The 17824-nt window shown below is 39.2% G+C and overlaps 3 protein-coding genes across 4 annotated transcripts in view; 1 reads left to right on the forward strand and 2 right to left on the reverse strand.

Moving 5' to 3' along the window:
• The window catches only part of LOC111344462 (cell cycle checkpoint control protein RAD9B), a 10243-nt gene extending 9327 nt beyond the window's left edge, over positions 1-916 (reverse strand). The window contains exons 1-2 of the mRNA XM_022951695.2: positions 732-916; positions 575-645 (exon numbers count right to left, since the gene is read on the reverse strand). Of these exons, the coding sequence (XP_022807430.2) occupies positions 575-645; positions 732-765 (105 nt within the window). The 5' untranslated portion in view covers positions 766-916. The remainder of the gene's footprint in view (positions 1-574; positions 646-731) is intronic.
• A 56-nt stretch (positions 917-972) lies between these two features.
• Positions 973-5716, forward strand: LOC111344453 (uncharacterized). The gene is made up of 8 exons (XM_022951684.2): positions 973-1826; positions 1949-2051; positions 2336-2404; positions 2708-2847; positions 2944-3012; positions 3156-3243; positions 3880-4386; positions 4682-5716. Exons 1-8 carry the CDS (start codon positions 996-998, stop codon positions 4906-4908), a joined length of 2034 nt encoding a protein of 677 aa, XP_022807419.2. The 5' UTR covers positions 973-995; the 3' UTR covers positions 4909-5716.
• A 300-nt stretch (positions 5717-6016) lies between these two features.
• On the reverse strand, positions 6017-17204 carry LOC111344472 (T-box transcription factor TBX10). 2 transcript variants are annotated; one of them, XM_022951713.2, is made up of 7 exons: positions 16945-17204; positions 16392-16659; positions 13415-13688; positions 10492-10662; positions 7311-7378; positions 6540-6709; positions 6017-6430 (listed from the first exon to the last, which is right to left on the reverse strand). In XM_022951713.2, the coding sequence occupies exons 2-7, from the start codon at positions 16649-16651 to the stop codon at positions 6180-6182; spliced, it is 1194 nt and encodes a 397-aa protein (XP_022807448.2). In that variant the 5' UTR covers positions 16652-16659; positions 16945-17204; the 3' UTR covers positions 6017-6179. The 2 variants fall into 2 exon arrangements, with proteins under 2 accessions (XP_022807448.2, XP_022807440.2); XM_022951705.2 differs by having other exon boundaries at positions 16778-17201.
• Between the last annotated feature and the right edge of the window lie 620 nt (positions 17205-17824).

The raw sequence follows: 17824 nt of genomic DNA on the forward strand, positions 1-17824 counted from the left end.
AATAGATTCTACTTCTTTTAGAGAATTCTTTGACAAAACAATTACGATGGTTTTAAGATTTGTATTCAGTAGGGCTTACCATTTCATTTACCAGAATTGAAATATGGTCCTGGTTGATAACATCTTGTCCATGATAACATAAATTTTGAATTCTCTAGGGCCTAAGTTGTAGGTTGAGCTGAGTTGATTTTGAAACACAGTCAATCACTCTCCCCACAAAAATGTTTGGAGTATTCATCTGTCTTTAGTCTCATCATTATCACTATTTTCTATTTCATAGTGAAAGGTGGGAGGGGGGGAGGGGACACAAATAACTTTGTTGTCCCTCGTGGCTCCCCTGCACTACTTTCAATTCCTAATCAAATGAATGTTACACACACACACACACACACACACACACACACACACACACACACACACACACACATACGCACGCACGCACAAAACATCCTTGTCTGCTTTTATTGAGATGTTGCCTTAGAACTCTCCCACTTATTGACAAATCTTGCCAGTGTACCTGCAATGGTTCCTTCATGAGAGAACATTCGGACAATAACGTGATTTTTTTACTAACCCCTTCTGAAAGAGCCTCCAGATACAGCTCATTACCAATCTTCGATAAACAATGGATTGCTTTCGCGAACACTGAAACACACACAAAAACATGTTAAGAAAGCGAACAAAATTTTAAATTCATAGATAAGTTTGATTCGATCCCAAAGAGAACATACATTTCACTGATCTGCCTGGAATAACACAGCGCATCTTCAAACACAGTTACGAAGATTTTGTCATTTTTGCGACCATGATAAACTTCTCCAGGGATGGATCGTCATTTTTTTCCCTAAGACCCATTCAGTTCTTATTATTGTACCATTTATCTTGTCTTACTCCGGAATGTTTGATATGTTGGAAAAAAGACCCAAAATTCAAAATGGCGCCAGTTTTGAAGTCCGCTGACAAGCTAAACATTTGGCGCACCAGATAACCTCATCATGGCGTCCATGAAAACAAATCTACCTGCTTGGTTACAGCTTTCTAAAGACGATATCACAAGATCTATTGAGTGGAAGGATTTAACATCAGAGCTTTTCGACGCAGTACAACATCAGCTCACAGAAAACCACGTATCTTACTTTTCCGATCTCACAGATTCAGAGAAAGTCATGTTTCTAGATCGTGCTGCTAAGCTTGTTCGTGACAGCTCTTCGTATCAAAAGCTGATGGCAACGGTTTCGGGAATTCTTGATAGAAATCTTAATGAAGAAGTTACCCAAACGATTATCGATGCATCGAATACACGTACAAAAGCAGAACTTCTTCTTCAAGAATCCTCGAAAGCGTCCATTAGTTTGTTGCAAAGGTGGCCGGATCTAAGAACTAAATTGTTTGCTTGTCTGAATCGTCCTTTGCCAACAGAGTTGCGAAGGGCAGTATGGAAATGGTTTCTAGCGAATCCGACCGTTCGAAAAGAATATTTAGAGAAGGTGTCGAGGAACAAACAAAACACTGTTTCACGACACGATGCAGCCATTGGACAAAAGTGTAAAGCTTTCTTGTCCTCAGAATCGCATTATTTTAGGCTTGATTCTTGTCCAGCTTTACTGAATATCATGAAAACTTCAATATCCTACCGGGACGTGAATATCAGTAGCACATCAACAATAGTTGACACAGACTTCTTGTTGGCCATACCTTTTGTGAGAGTAATGGTTGCAGACAATCATGTTCAAGAGATAAATGCTGAGGAAATTGCAAGCTTTGTGGAAGTTTACTTTACCTTCTTGGAGTCAAGACCATCTTTGATGAAGGACTCTAAATCTAAGGTTATTTTGCTGCTTGAGAAAGCAAGAATTCCTTGGCAGCTTTACAGCTCTGAGATATCTGTATGTTTAGGCACTGATATTTCTGTACAATGTACGTAAGTCATGTTCACTGTTTTCCATAGGAATTCCTGTTAGCTCAAAAACATTATGGTAGTACAATGGCTGATGCCTTGCATTCCAAAGATCAGCAGCTTGCATCAAGTCTACAAAGAACATTTTCACATGGTAAGGCAAGTGTCAGTAGAGATGAATACCCAAATATCAGCCTGTGTGAAAAATTTGTGGCATTCCCTTATCTCCTTCTAATTTACATCATGTACATGTACATAATATTTCAGCAAATCATGAGTTTTCAACCTGTACCTTTCTCTCCAAGAGGGAGTTTGACCTTCTGTGACTATCTCAGTTGACTCAATTTTTGATGTTAACATTTTTAGTGTTGCTTTTTGACGTGTTTAGACTGACTCTTGTTTATAGTGTCTAAACACATTGTAATTCTTTTCGAACAGACCAAACAGCTCAGTTGGCAGAAAGTCTGGCAGCAATCATGCGGTCATATGCTAGGTGTATGTTTGTTGGTAAGATTTGGTTATAGAACTGACCTCAATAATTGAAATCCTTGATTGTGGGCATTCACAAACCAGGGACACTAAACTGTCACATGACCTCTTTCTGCCCCAGGAGTGACATGTGATAGACAAGTTTCCCATCAGATGGTGTAACTATACTTCCAAGCACCTCTTCCTATGGAAGGAGCAATAAACTTGGGAAGTAATCAGTCACAAGGCGCAGGAAACTTAACATTTTAAACCTGTTTCTTTTTTTTTTTGGAATTTTTTTATCCCTTGGAAAAATCACGTTGTTATACTTGTATATTTTAGGTTTTCTTTCCCTTGATGTGGTTTGCTACATTTGGGACCAGTACATCATGAGTATGAAACTTCCTTCCTTCAACTGTATTGGTACATTCTCTGCTGCCATGCTGATGTTGTTGAGAGATGAAATTTTAGTATGCAGAAATGTAAGACTCAGTACCTTATATGTCATGGTTTTTATTCAAGGTCAAATGAATACCAGAATATTGCTAATGAGATGTTCTTTCTTTTTGTCTAATTAGACCAAAGAGATTGAGGATGTTTTGTTAACCGAGAGCAAAAAACTTACTACAAGAGACTTTCAAAGAGTGGTAGGTGCAGTATTTTCCCCTTTTTAAAAATAGAAACCTCTCTTTTACTGAAATCATTTTGGATTACTACTCCCTTTACCTTCCAAGATTGTAAGTAAAGGTCATGTTACCCTACATGTACATGGTACTGTGCCTGTTTGTAGATTGACCGCCACTTCATGGCAGATTGGCAGAAGTTGGTTACCGAAGAGGTTCATGGTTCTGATTTACCGCTAGTGGATCCAGTGGCAAGTATGGGATCAATTTCTATGTTCTCCTTCCCTCATGTTGATTACTTAATTCACCTTTTATCCCCTCTTGGTCTTGGTAAATCACCACAGCTGATAACGTGATAGTTCCAGCAGAAAAAAAGTAGCAAAGTTCTCATTTCAAAATGCCTAGATTCAGATAGGGATCCCATTTGGGGATCAAAGTTCATACTTAGCTTGGGAAGAAGGAATTATGAATTGTTTATGAGTATATGAAGAAGTAATTGAGTAGGTGGTAAAGCTTTGAATTTCACGCCTCCAAGATGCTCTATGAGTTGCTGCAATGGTAACCTTTCCAGCTGCATCTATTTTTTGCCTTAGGGATTAGCGCAATTTAAAATGTTTTCAGTAATGTTTTTCTCGTCTTCCGCTTTCCGTGCTTAAAAGAGAGAAAAAAAGAGGTTTGCGAACAGGTGCTCGCCAAGGGTTTGTGGGCAGCAGTAAGGCCCTGATTCCCCTCATCTTTTTACCGCGCACCGTAAACAGCCTCCTTGTGACCTTGAGGAAGAGATGTAATTCATTCCAAAATGTGTGCTTTAGGAAGTAGTAATTTTCAGCATTTGTGTGCATAAATATGCTTGACGTATATCTGTTGTCTTATCTCTGTCATAACTGATAGCGGTTGGTAGGTTTGCGCAGCCTTGGTCTGGGTGGTTCCGGGGACAGCCTCCCTCTCGTCACCGAGTCGAAGACCGGCGGCAGACTCGCGAGGAAAGAGAATTGGAAAGACGGAGGCAACTCATGGAGCAAAGGCGAGAGGAAGCCAGGAAGAAGCGAGAACAAGAGGAACAGATGCGACTCCGTGAAGAGGAGATGAGGCAAGAATTTCGAGCAGAGAAACAACGTGAAAAGGAAGGAATCGTAGCGCTCGAGAAAGAGCTCAAAATCGAAAGAAAAGAGCGAGCGTCTGTGGAAAAACAGAAGGATGAAGAGATTGCGCGGTTGCAAGTCGAACTTGCTAGACTAAAACGAGTTACTCCGGTCACAAGCCCTGGTTTACGCTCTTCTGGTATTCCTTCAGTGAAGGAGCCAGATCCTAGTCCTCATCCTACGCGAGCATCGCGTCAACAGGTCGAGGACCTGGTTCGGTCGTTGCTAGGAGCGACACTTCACAGCCTAGATTTGGGTAAGAGATTATTCCAATAAAAGATCCTGGTATAACTCAACCCATTGCAGTTTCTTGATGGAAAAAATGGTTACTGAATCATATGAAAATAATCTCAGTGTGGTTCCAGTTACTTTTTCTACGGGATTTCTTCTATTTTGACGCCCTTTTCCATAAGTTAGTGGCTTTAACCAATCATTCTCGGGATCTGCGCGTACTCCGGGGATCTTAGGCGTACCCGCGGGCGTCAACTCTAATTTTACAGTTCAAGATCTGAAACGAATCCTCTCGCCAGAAGTATGATTTTTATTTGCAGTGGCCCACGGTTCAGAGGAACAGCGGACAAATCTTAACGTGATCACGAAAGACGCTTTGCAGACAAACAGTGATCAATACAAAGAGGCAGAAAGAGAGTTGTTCGGTAGGGAACTTCACACGGACGACTGGGACAGAATGGACGAAGAGGAACGATTGGAGAATACTAAGAAACTTATGACAAGGTTGAAAGAGATCAGAGACGAAAGCCAGCTTAACGTGACATGAACAACCAACCATCAGGGCGTGTGCATGTGCGCACTTCATGTGCAACACTTTAAAGAGTCTATACCATGACTTGCTAAAACTGCTCGGCTTACTCCTTTGCTTAATTGAAGGAATACTGCGGAAAATACCACAATACCTCAGTCAAAAGTGAGCAGGCTGGGAAAGCGCTTGAAGCCTGTGTCTCTAATGTGCAAGTTCATTATTACTGAGGGGTTGTTTCACTGGTTCGATTCAAGTTGAACGCTGAACGTATATTAAGTGGTCAAAGTTTCATCGAAGAAGACAAATAGGAAGTAGTACTCTGAACTTTATAATCTCCGAAGCTAAAATATAACTTAGCTAATTGACCCTTGCATGACTGTTTGTTTGTTGTTTTTTTTGTTTGAAACAAATATACATATTATGCAAATTATCAAGAAATTGAAGCAAAACACGTGTTAAGAACAATACACATTGGAATCAAGCTTAGATCAAGCACTAACCGGAGACAGCGCACGTGATGGAGTCGAAATTTCAGTTTAGAACATTATACTTTTTGTGATTGACTAGATGAAAGTTGAAATAAGTGAAGCTAATTTTATATTTCTGGGATCTTACTGACTACTAACAATTGTTGCTGCTTTTTCTGGAGTCCAATGGTAACGGAATCTGTTCAACTCATTGAGTAAACGGAACCAGTTTCATTTGAAATGATTGCTTTAGTTGTACAAATCTTGACGTGCACGCATCCCTACATTTTTGTAAGAACCACTGTACTGTATTATATGTCGAGAGCAGCTCTAGATTAAATCGAATAATGGAATTTCGACTTACCAGGCTCTTCTTAAGTTTGTTTCTCATTGCGTATAGAGGGCTCGTTAATGTTTTTAAGTGCGCAGACGCAGAACGTAGATATCCAATTTGGTTACTCAAAGAAGTAGCAAGTAGTGGATTCAGATGCGAATCTTCACTGCACAGAATTATTAGGATTATTATTGATTACTATTATTAATTATTGATTAGGACGAGAAGCAGAAGCGAAGCAAATCGTCATTTCCTAATAAACGAGTATGGTGGCCTCTATGCTCCTCTCTACTTCGAATTGAGGAAACAAACAAAAAAGGTGATATTTGAAAATAGAAGCAATATGCAGTATATTTCAAATTGTGTTTGTTTATGTACAAGCATCACCTTTCAGCCTTTTACATTCGCTTGAGAAAGTATCATTATTACTGCAAGTTGTTTTCGTGAGGTCCGGCTTTAATTCAATGCATAAAACTTTGGGTGAGTTTCTATGGGCAACTTTCGTCACTTGAAGACGACCTGCTTTGCCTTGTGGGATATGGCAATGTCCTATGCATGCGTAACGATTGGTATGTGCGCTGGCCATATCCAGGGCTCGACGGAGATGTCGGCGACATCGGGTTAGGGCCCACGTGGCCCATCATTTGCGGCATCATAGGTAGATATCCACCGGGTGGCGAAGAGTTGGGGAGATTTCTGGGTATGTGCGTCAGCGGAGTTCCTCTATTTTCATACGGACCTGGGACAAACAAATTGTGGATTACGATACTTTAATCTCTGATAAGACTATGGAACATGATTGACCTTGCACAGGTAATTTACGCCAGCAAATTTCAATATTATCTCACCTGGATAGGTAAAGACTGGATTTACTGCGTTAACAGGAGGCATTGGTCGGGGAGCCTGAGGCCGAGGTACTTGAGGTTCATTTCTTTGAGTTACCATGTCTCCATGTAACCTGGCACGAGCTGTCGCAGAGATTTCTCCCTGGTCAAGTTGTTTCATGACTTCCATAACACTGCAATATAGTATGGAAAAGATATTATGTTGGAATAGTTTTCTTTGAGGGATTATCTTCAGTTCAATTCGTGAATTTACTGTGACAATGACACACTTGCAATTGCAACTAAAAGCCAATCAGAATCAAGTAAAAATTACAAGGAGTCTTGAAGCGCAGAAGATGCCGATGTTGATGCATGGCAAGTGATTAAGAAACCATTGCTTTTAGTTTTGCATTTGATTGGCTGAGAGAGTGGTAGGAGTTTTATTTTAAACCAATCTCAGAGCGTTCCAAAGCATAAGCGATGCAATCATGGATTATTTTCGACGCTCAGTTGGAAAGAGCGTTGCAGTTATTTGAGTGTATTATTTTAAACATGTTTTAGCGTCTGGTCACACCGAGATTGAAAGAGAAGAGTTTGGCTGTGGGGAATATTTTAAAAAGAGATAAGAGGGCAGGATTGCTCAATGGCCGAGTAAAACTCTTTACTTTGGCTTTTGGAATGTTTAGCCTGACAAGAAATGGTGTTATGGAAAGGGTGAATTCATAGGCCTAAGAAAACAAAAGGGTTTTCATAAATCTGACAAAACTTTAAACAAAAATTGATAAAAGTACTCACCAGTCATCGGGGTCACAATCTCGGAATCCTTTGGCAAATGGATTGCTGGCTATCTTCAGCTGTGTTATCTGAACCAAAAAAGTCATCCGCATGTTAAGTATTATTAAGATTTACTATATATTCGAAAAGGGGCAACCACCTAAGGGTACAAAGTAGAAGCTTGCTTAATTTAAGTTAAAATTTTCTTTGGATTTGATAAGCATTTGTGCTGTGGCGAGGTCTCCCTGAAAAAATTTAACTTGAAGAGTTTTTCTTGGTAGCGTAGATGGTATTGATTATGGCTGCCACATCTTGAGCAGGAATAAACGAAGGAAGAAATTTGTGTGTGTAGTTGACCCGACAAGGAGCATTCTGAAAGAAATTGGAGAGGTTTTAAGCGTTATTCTAATCCAACAGGTCTTCGAGAAAAAATAGTTCTGGACAAGTTTTCTTTGCTTATGTATACAACAATTCTTTTTTTTGCTGATGCATTTGTGGATGAAAACGTGCCTTGCAGCCCTGCGTTCTCGACCCATCCAACAAGGCAAGTAATGCAAATAATTTAGAGTTTCGACAGTTAACTGGTCTCTGTGATCAGTCACGAAATCAGAGGCGTGACTTCTGTAGCTTACACTTCATTGTTAATTGATTTAATCACCTCACTTAATTGAAGTCAGTGTTTGCCAAACAGGAAAGGTATCTTACTCATCTAATGACACTTGGGAAATTTGACAATGAAAAATAGTTGCCAAAAGGACTCTGTACTAGTCAAAAGCCTGACAAAGGAATTATCATCTGCCGCAACTAAGTATGAAAAAGTAGCATAATCATAAATTGTTGACACTGAAGTTGTACCGATTTCAGAAGTTCTCCTCTTTAAAACCATGTGTAAATGGTTGCCTCTTAGAAGCTGTTATTCGTTTTTCGTCAATTCAGCTGTGCACCGTTTTTGCACTTTAATTGAACATAAATTTGTGAGTGAGTGATGTAAGAATGGTTTCTAAGGCCAACGCTCGTCATTTCGGTTTGAACTAAGCATGTTCAGAAGTCCTTTGCGTGAGTCACTTCTTCCTAAAAACTAATCCATGAGTATAATTTATGTCTAAGACAGGCACAAGCTCTAGGAATGTAATATTAAAACCAAATGTGTTTTTATAACCTCATCATCAATTAAAATACCGTCTTTTAATAAATGGACGCGTCTTGCGTAAAGTTAAGTACGTATTGGATAACCAATGGCTATCAGCCGAAGGAACATTGACCTTCTTTTTGTCTCAGTAATGGTTTTACTAGTCCTATAGGATTATTTATGTTTATATCTTTATGAGTCACTAGCTTACACTTAAGTCAAAAGTAGGTACTCAAACTTTGCGAAATTAAGAAGCATTACTCCGATAAAGGTTTGTGATACGATATAATCTAATTAGGCCGTGGTTAAGAGCTCTTAAAGGGTGTTGTGAATAGAGCCATGTTTGGTATGTTGACCTCTCACGAAACAGCAAAACAGTGTGTGTATTTCCTTTTCAAGGTCAATTGTATGGAAATGCTGGGGAATGTTAGATTGAGATAGAATTACAGAAAAACAGACTTCTCTCTGTCTTGCCCATTCACATTTCAATTGGAGATATCCATCAATCTTGTTCTAATACCTTTTGTGGCCACCATAAAAACATCTTGAGGAACGTACTTGTACTTTGAGAAAAACAGGGGAAAGACGTTTGGAATAAACTAGCTGAGGAAGTTTCTCACTTTGCAATGTTCAACGTCAAGCAAAGAATTATGCTCTTGTTATCGAAGAAAGCATAAAAAATGTAAGAGGACTAACCTTAGGCGAAACGAATGTAAAGGGTGATGGCCAACTAAAGTCAAAGCGAAATTAAGACTAGACACGAACTGTCCCTTGCGGCAGATATGACTAACTTTGGTATACGTTTTGAAGGAATGTAATTGCGCTGTGAAGCTGTCACAGCAGTCGGCACTATTCAGGGATTACAACAAGAATGATAGTCTATTGACATCAGCAGCTGAAGTTCTCACAGTGAGATTTGTGCCTTCAGGCGATAAATAGGCCAACTTAATTATCTTGCGGTGCTAATCCAATATGACAAAATCCTCTTGAAATCCGATTATTCCAATAGAATACTTCTGGTTGCGGTGGGTTTTAATTGAAATACATGTAAAAAAACACGTTTGTTTGGATTTACACAAAGGGTCAAGAGATTGTGTTTCTTCAAGGATCAAAGTTCTTTAAACAGTATCTTCGACATTAAGTTATTATGGGGATCGGAAGACACCTTATGTAGCAAAAGGCAAACATCTGTTCTCAGCCTATTATCTGAATTTAGAAAAAACCATGTCTACGTTTCGTGTACTTTTTATGACTAAGTCCTTCAGTCTGTTGAAGTGTTTGAGTAAAGCGGGAGTAGCTAAGACTGCAATTAAATCTCAATGGATTCTTCAAATACCCTTAATGTTTATTCATTAAAAGCCAAATTAAAAATTTCCGAGGTTGTTTTGATTTTTGCAAAACTTCCCAACCTTTCATAAACCGATTGCAAGATTACAATCAAAATCTAGCAAATTGGTAATCTGAAATATCAGTTGAAGTTGCAATTTTAAAACTTGAAAAACACGAAAAGGTCTGTAACTAAAAAAATATCCTAAACGACATATTTAGAACCCCCCTGACTCTCGCTATTTCAAAATTTTTTCTGTTCGATTGTTCACCATCAAAGTTATGTTGTCGTGGGAATGTATTATAATTACCACTGGATATAAAGGTTGTAAAAATCTGATCTACTTGAACAGTTCCTTCAGAACTTAGACCATGCCAAAAAAGCATTCGTCACTGGTGTAGTTAAACTACGCGAAAAGTGGGCCTGCATACCAGTTAAAAGTCACTGATGAATTAAGGGTACTGCCACAAGACGTTAACGCCAGAAGGTAACTTCGAGCCTAATGGCTCACTGTTGCCACGTAAACAAAGCTAGATCTCGACTCGAGTCAGTATGTTGTTGTTCTGATCGAAACATGATAGGCATGTGTACCAGGTTAACAACATGGAAAAACTATATGTTGCTATGGATAAACTACAGAACTTTAAATAATAATCACTTCAGCTGCTAAATGTCCCTTAATTAAGCATATCTGGTGTAAGGTGGTACGACGCCTCGCACGATTCAGTAATAAAGCAAAAACTTACCATGTGATTCTGATAAGCTGTGACGGCCATGAACTGTGTCTCAGGGAAAATAAACGTTCGGAGATGGTCCTTGTTGGTTTCGTGGAGACTTGTCCTGGAATTTCCCCTCTCTGATTCGTCAAGAATCACGTGAAATCTGGGCTGGTACTTGTGCATTGAGTTAAGGATGATCTGCGTTATGAACCGTACAAACCAAACCAATCAGGATTCTAATTGAAAACAGGGGCTTTTGGAACCGGACGCGAGAACACGCGTAACTTGCGTGAAGCGCAGGCAAACGTACAGCTTGTGGCAAATGCGCGGTACTTTCCCTTCAAATGCGAGAAAACGGACCCCAGGAACGAGATTGATTAAAAGACAACGCATAAGAACATGTAAATTGATAAAGAAAGCCCCGCAAAACACATTGGCATTGTCAAGCTGCTCGGGAATAATCGAACGAAAAATAATACTGGGAAACTGACTTATGCCTGCGACTAAATTTCATTTATTGTTCAGTGTTTGTAACTCAGTTTTTATAACTAATTGGCCCAGAGTCAAAACGTCTGAGTTAAAAAAAAAAATAGCACAATTTTGAAGAATTTCAAAAGCATTTTTACGATCACTTAAGTAATTAAAACTACCTTTGGTTAAGACAGGCACTCATTTCTGCAATTTTGTCGAGCAATCAAATCCCTAACCCTTTCATTTCCAAGAGTGACTTACAACGAATTTCTGCCCACAAAATCAATACAAGATCAACCAGACAAGTAATGAGAAGAAAGAAAATATCAACAGTAAGATGTCGCTCGACTTAGCATCAAATTCTCATAAGTGAAATCATAAGGAATACAAAGAAAAAAGTGAGGAGAATTGATGTTGAGATCTTGGCGGTGAGAGACTGAGTAAGGAAGGTGGTCGCTGTGATGTTGCTCAGCCGTGTCCTAGAGCTGGAGGTCGTGGGAGCAGCACCCAGGGAGGTTCTTTCATGATTATTTAAAAAGTGTTCTAATTTCCGTTTTCTATTCTGGGAAATTTAACCACTTACTCTAAATCTCCCTTTAGGAGTCATTTAGGAGAATTTTTTTGGAAAAACAAATTGGATTATCCCTGAAGAACAAATGTGTTCATATTCACAGGTAACATAAATGTTCAGCAATTATTTTAACGAGATACTTTCTATAATTTCATAGTTTGAACCTTGCTAAAACTTTTGCATCGTGTTCAGAACGACTCTGTTGGTCAGTGCTTAATATCATACACACAGAGTAAACGTACTATGTTTCGATTAAAACTTTGTCTCCTTTGAGAAGGTGACAATGACGAACCAACGTTACTTGTATGTTATTTGAATGCAGCACAAGAAACCCATATAAACAAAAATTTATACCTCTTGACTTTTTAGGTGAATTAAATTTGCGAAGGAAAATGGCCAAGGGAAACATTTAAGGGGGGAATTGGCGTGCTTAAACCAAGATTATATGGAATATATTCAAGCAATATCCGGCATGTAAACCCTACACTTGAAATAAGGATATTTAGTCACCGCAGTCCCCGGCTTCCGCGAAAACAGCCAAATATGGTGAAAAAAAGCCAATGCTGTGATCATTAACAAATATGATTTTAAAACCTTTTTTTTTCGATTATTGAGTTCTTCTTGGGAGACATAATCCTAGATTACTACACTTGATTATATAAAAGACGGAACCGGAGGTGAGATTCACTGTCTATCCGGATCGTAAAAGCGGTTTAGCTTGGAAAACGCCGAAATCTTTCGACAACCAAATTATCCCAAATTTTCGCTTTAGCACTGACTCATTCATCGCTCTGTCAATGAGATGACGGATAATGGTCTATGGAAGGGCTTTTTACAGTTAACCCGCCTAACTGCTGAAAAAGATTTTTTTTGATCGTGAAGACAGGTTTTAGCCACACAAAGTTTTAAAGGCTGTAAAACGAGATTCGTCGGCTGCATTTGTAGTTTCCAGCCATTCATGTGCTTGCTTCAACAAACATTCGCCAACATAACGAAATGTCTGAGAGTAATGAAAATGCGACACCGTTTCAGTTAAAATCACAAGATAAAGTCTTTCGGCATTCAGAGCAGCTCAACAAGATTACAAAATTGAATTAAGCATAACGTTTAATATAGTTAACCTAATGCGAACAAATAATAACGCATTTCCTGAAATCTTAGACGCAAAAACGTTTAGGATCAGGTGGAGAATATTCCCAGCCGTCTTCAAGGTGGCTTTAAACGTCGAAATTCTGTGTCACCTACTAAAGTCATCTGATTTCTTTATCACTGATTGCGTTCAAATATCATAAGAAAATTAGATTTGCATTATACGTACGTAGCCAGCTTGTGTCGTCAGACTATGGCGGCAAGGAGGAGGCTAAATATTCAAACTTGGCATGTACATGAATTTTATCACGCACTGTCTATTTCTGATATCGATTTCGCACCACAACCACTTTTTGATGACTGACAAGGTCAAGTGACACAGTTGTGCAAAAGCCGCGTTTTCGAAAAAATAGTCAAATCATTTCGAGAGCAAAATGGTCGAATAATTTAGCACGAGTAAATTTTTCACGGGCTGGTGCGAATTTCTCTCTCTTATTCACTCTGAATTGTACCAGAAATGATGCAGGTTTAATTTCAACTCTGAACAATTGAGTACGCCGAAATTTTGGCATGTATAGATTTTTCTAACCAATCAGAAACCAAAATATAGCGACGAAAACTCGCGCCTTTGTGGATTTTCAAAGTCTTTGGACAAAGAACTTATACAAACAATCTTTTCAGTGAAACAGGATAGCAGGTTCAAAACAATAAGTTAAGGAAATTCTAAACATAAAAACAGTCTACATATTTTCAGTTATAGTAATGTTATCGTCGATCGATATGCTCAACTCTACAGATATAAAGTGTCTTAAGGCTTACATGGCCGTTGTCATCCATGAGGTTGTTGGTGAGTTTAAGTTTGTCAAAAGAGACGATCTGTTTCATCCATTGCTGTCCAGTACAGGGTGAGTCAGGGTGAATGTGTACTCTTCCGGGTACACTGGCGTCTGCTTTGCCTGCCACCAGCCACTTGGAACTGTGAAACGCGTACCGATAACGTTTATCGTCCACTGGTATGAAGTCCATCATTAGTATGTACTTTGACGATGGGTCTAAACCTTGAAGGCGCACTTGGAATGTTGGAAACATGCGCCTGAAAAAGACCAGAGGTGTTGCAGTATTCGCTCAGTTTGAGCCCTTACATTCCTATTATATGATCGGTAACTCATTCCTCCAGCAGTTATTCATTTCCTCTTTGATTAGTTAAGAGAATTTGACGTTATGAGTGTTAAGTTTCTCAAATCTTACCCTGTAGGTGGGATAATGTATTGAAATAGCGAAGAGACGTAACTTGACAACTACTTTTGGAAGCCCGAGGCTTTAAGGTAGCTATGCAAAGATCGTTGTAAACGTTTTCGCAACACGGGGAAAGATTTAAGTTTGATACTGAGAAACCTTGAGATAGTAGCTTTGTATTATGGACAAACTACAACGAAGTTCAGAAGGAATAAAACCGGCCTAAATCAAATTGTAATGAGCAAGATATTGATCTGAGATTCATATTCTGTACTTGAGGTACATGAGCAAGTTTAAATCAAGGATCGACAGGAGCCTGGAATTGCACTGGTTTTGCTTTACTTCACTACTGAATTGTTATGGAAACATGCAGACTGACACCATCACGACTTGATCACTCGCACCAGTCTGACGCAGTTCGGGCAATTTGTCTGTTTTTCCTAGGATTCTCGCTAGCTCCTTTTGGACCCTTGTGATATTTTGCTTTTTTCTGATTGGCTAATCTAATCGCTAAAGTTTCGTTAAAGGGCATATCATGAGACGAAATGCTTGGATGATTTTTGATTTAATGGATAAAGATAGGAGCCAAAAGAAGTTCTGGTGCATTTATAAGAGTGATCGAGGGACAGCTCTATTGATGGATATCTCTTTCAGCCTATTTTCCTTGTCTTTCAAGTCAGTCGGACCCTTTTTAGCGGAAGAATTAAAACTGACGGGTAACTACGGGTTTTACCCCAATCTATCAGCTCCGAAATGAGTTAGAAACGACTACTCAATATTTCACGGTGCGTGTCATACTCCAGCTTGGCAAGAATGGCAAAGGTTTGAAGTGGGAAAATTGTAATTAAATTTTAGATAAAAAATTTTGTAGATTGCAATTTACAGAATGCCACCTTTGTCCAATTATGATAATTGGATTTTATGTTTCACTTACCCTCCAGGACAGATTAAGTCTCAATTCTTCCATGACAGTTCTCTTAGGACGGAGGAAGACCTTGCCTGACCTTCGATAATTATTCGATTGTCATTTTCAATCAAATTCATCAAGAGCGAAGTAACAGAAAACATAAGGTAAAAATCTCTGACTGACTCACTCGTGTAAATTATGCCAATTTCAGAGAATGCTGTAGCTTAAAAATGCTGTACAATCCATGAGGAAGGTTTAAATATAATAAAAAAAGTCGCCAGTTTGCACGAGAAGCTTTTAGGCAACTTATTACACAACTACATCGGCAGTGTAAGTGATTTCAAAGGAAATGTTTTAAGTTGCAAAGAATGAAAACTCTTTTAAATAAAGTTTGATGAGGGCATATTAGTTTTCCAAAGCTAAACAATTAAAAAGGAAAACAACTGGTTTGCATTCTCTAACTTTTCATTTCAAAGTTTTGGGATATAACTTTTCAGAAGTAACTTGATTATCGCTAACGTCACACCCTTCGAACTATACAGAAACTTGACCGGAGGAACTAGAAATATGTAATAACACGAAGGATACAAGGGTTTCTTTCTCAAACCACTTTGATGGTTGTTTTAAGTCTCGATCACTATGGCTTTTTTTTTTTTTGCTGTAACTCCCCTGCTGCTACGAATCCTTACGAGTTTTAGAACAAGTTCAGTATAGCATATTGAATTTCGAATGATCTGCAAATACAGGAGGTCAGATGTACTTCGTACATTCCTGTAGTAATGGCTAATTCAATTCAGCGAGAACGCACAAGCCTTGTTATAGGTAGCATTGTAAAATTTGTCTCTTGTCCGAACATGAATCGTGCATGGTAAAATCTTAAAAGCGGAGAACACAACTTTCTTTTAGACTTATCACAATTTCGCGTTTTGATGAGTCACGCCACATGGATACTGGTGAATAAAGAAGACGAAAACTCCTCGAGACGTATGTTTCCGATTTATAATCCATATCCCATTTTCACCTACATTTTTCAAAACAGTGTTTTTATTGCTGTATTGTTTTCGATTAATTTTCCAGCGACATCCGTCAACGAGCAACTTATTGCCTATTCCGTTCGGTGTTTCAATTCGTGTAATTACAATATAGTCTCTTTTTAACATAATCAATCTTTCACGGCTGTTTTACACCGTCGCTTGTTAAGGGAATAACGCGACAATGGACAACCTACTCATGTATTATTGATGAAACCTCATTTCTGATGAAAGATGGCCGAAAATCGAGCAGTGTAAACCGGGACTTAGGAATCATTGTTTCTCTTTTCAGTCTTACCGATTGAAAGGTGATTTTAAGCGCACGCTTATTAATTTTCTCTTTATATTTTCACTTAAGTCAGCGTTCACGTCCGAAACGTAACTATAGATCTTGGGTCGGTCTCGTTTGAAAGAAACGATTCTCTCTTTAAAATCACGGAAACCACTATTTGAAATCCGATATGAAAAACCGGCATGAATCTATTAAGAATATTGAGATAACAAAACGAGAGCCCGTTTACTTCACCCTGGATTAAACCTTGATAAGTCCAACATTGAAGTGGAACCAGAGTGCCCGAATGCCCCCAAAACGGATAATGCAAATAAATTCGTGATTGGTTACCTTCCCGCCTTCGTCACTATCATCTCTGTGCCGAGCCCGTGAAATTCTTCCCATAAACTCTTCATTTCCAAGTCTACTCGAGCGTTGACCAGTCCGCTGCATAATGGCCTGGATACAACAGCTTGGGAGCAGGAAGACTGAGGCGGTGGAGAGTTTGATACTGGGGAGTGCCCCGTATCGCTTTCTTCGTCAGAGTCCTCCGACATCATATGTTGGTTGACTCTCCTTGTTGGTGCTCTCTTACCCGTACCTACGTTCATCAGGCGTTCTGCAAAACAAATTACAATCTCAGACACTCATCAACTCTCAGGAAAACCGCAGGGAAGGTAGTGCCAAGCTCTATCCGGGCGCGAATTTGATTGATAGCGCGCGCGTTATGGTTGTACCTTCCATATCTTTCAGTAGAACTTGCGAGTTCCAGTTGTAGTTGGGAGTCTGGCCGCGCAAAAACGCTAGGTCTGCGAGCTGTGCCCGGTCGATCAGGTGTGCAATGGAGAACGCGTTCGCCTTAGGAGACAGAAATCCCGAACTGTCCATAACATGGAGCTAATACCTGATAAAAGGTCGAGTTGGCTGCTTATAACTGATGGCTGATTCACGTCGTCTGGTGATTCGGTCTGTACTGATGTCCTTGTGCCTGGATGACCCAATCATGCGTGTTGTTAAAAATCCTTGTCAAGCAGCTGGAACATATCCCTTGGCCATTAATTAGTTAATTGACGGCACATTGTCAGTGGTGGCGGATAGAATTTTTCAGGCCCTAGATTTATCGATTCGTAGCAAAGCCGGTCCGAATCGTACGCTTATCTCAGAATAGTTCTTCACTTACATATCGATAGATCTTAGGTTCTTCTTCCAAGACATTTGGTTTGGATTTTGGAGTGGATTGACGAACGAAAAGTTGTTAATGTATTTTCTTCATTAAAAGTCACTCTCATATTGTCTAAGGTCACAACCTCATCATGGATGGCTCAGTAGGCGCAGATACTGTCCAAACCAGCCGCATTCTGTCAGTCAACTTGTTCTAAACCAGGTGTAAATGAGTCCCTGTAGATGAAATCCGTTTTCCACAACGACATTATCACACTCAACTCGACAAAATACGCGGTAATCCGTTAGTTTCAAGTATGCTTTTGTTTTAGTGTTGTTGTTTTTTTGTTGTTCAAAAAAAAATCTTGTATCCAACATTGGACGAAACATTCATGGAACGCAAAGGCAATGTCTGTTGTTTCCTCCCAGGAACACGAAACACAGAAATTAGACCAAATGTTTTTTAGTATGAAGAAACGCAAAAGGGAACTAACGTGAAAATTTGCCCAACTCAAATAAGACGTCAACGCAGAGAGAGCAGATGATTTTTAAGACAGAAAACGAGGAAGCCAAATGTTACACAATAAAATAATACGTCAGTGTATATTTAGAACGAAAACGAT

The sequence above is a fragment of the Stylophora pistillata genome, chromosome 13, assembly GCF_964205215.1.
Source record: "Stylophora pistillata chromosome 13, jaStyPist1.2, whole genome shotgun sequence".
Lineage (NCBI taxonomy): Eukaryota > Metazoa > Cnidaria > Anthozoa > Scleractinia > Pocilloporidae > Stylophora > Stylophora pistillata.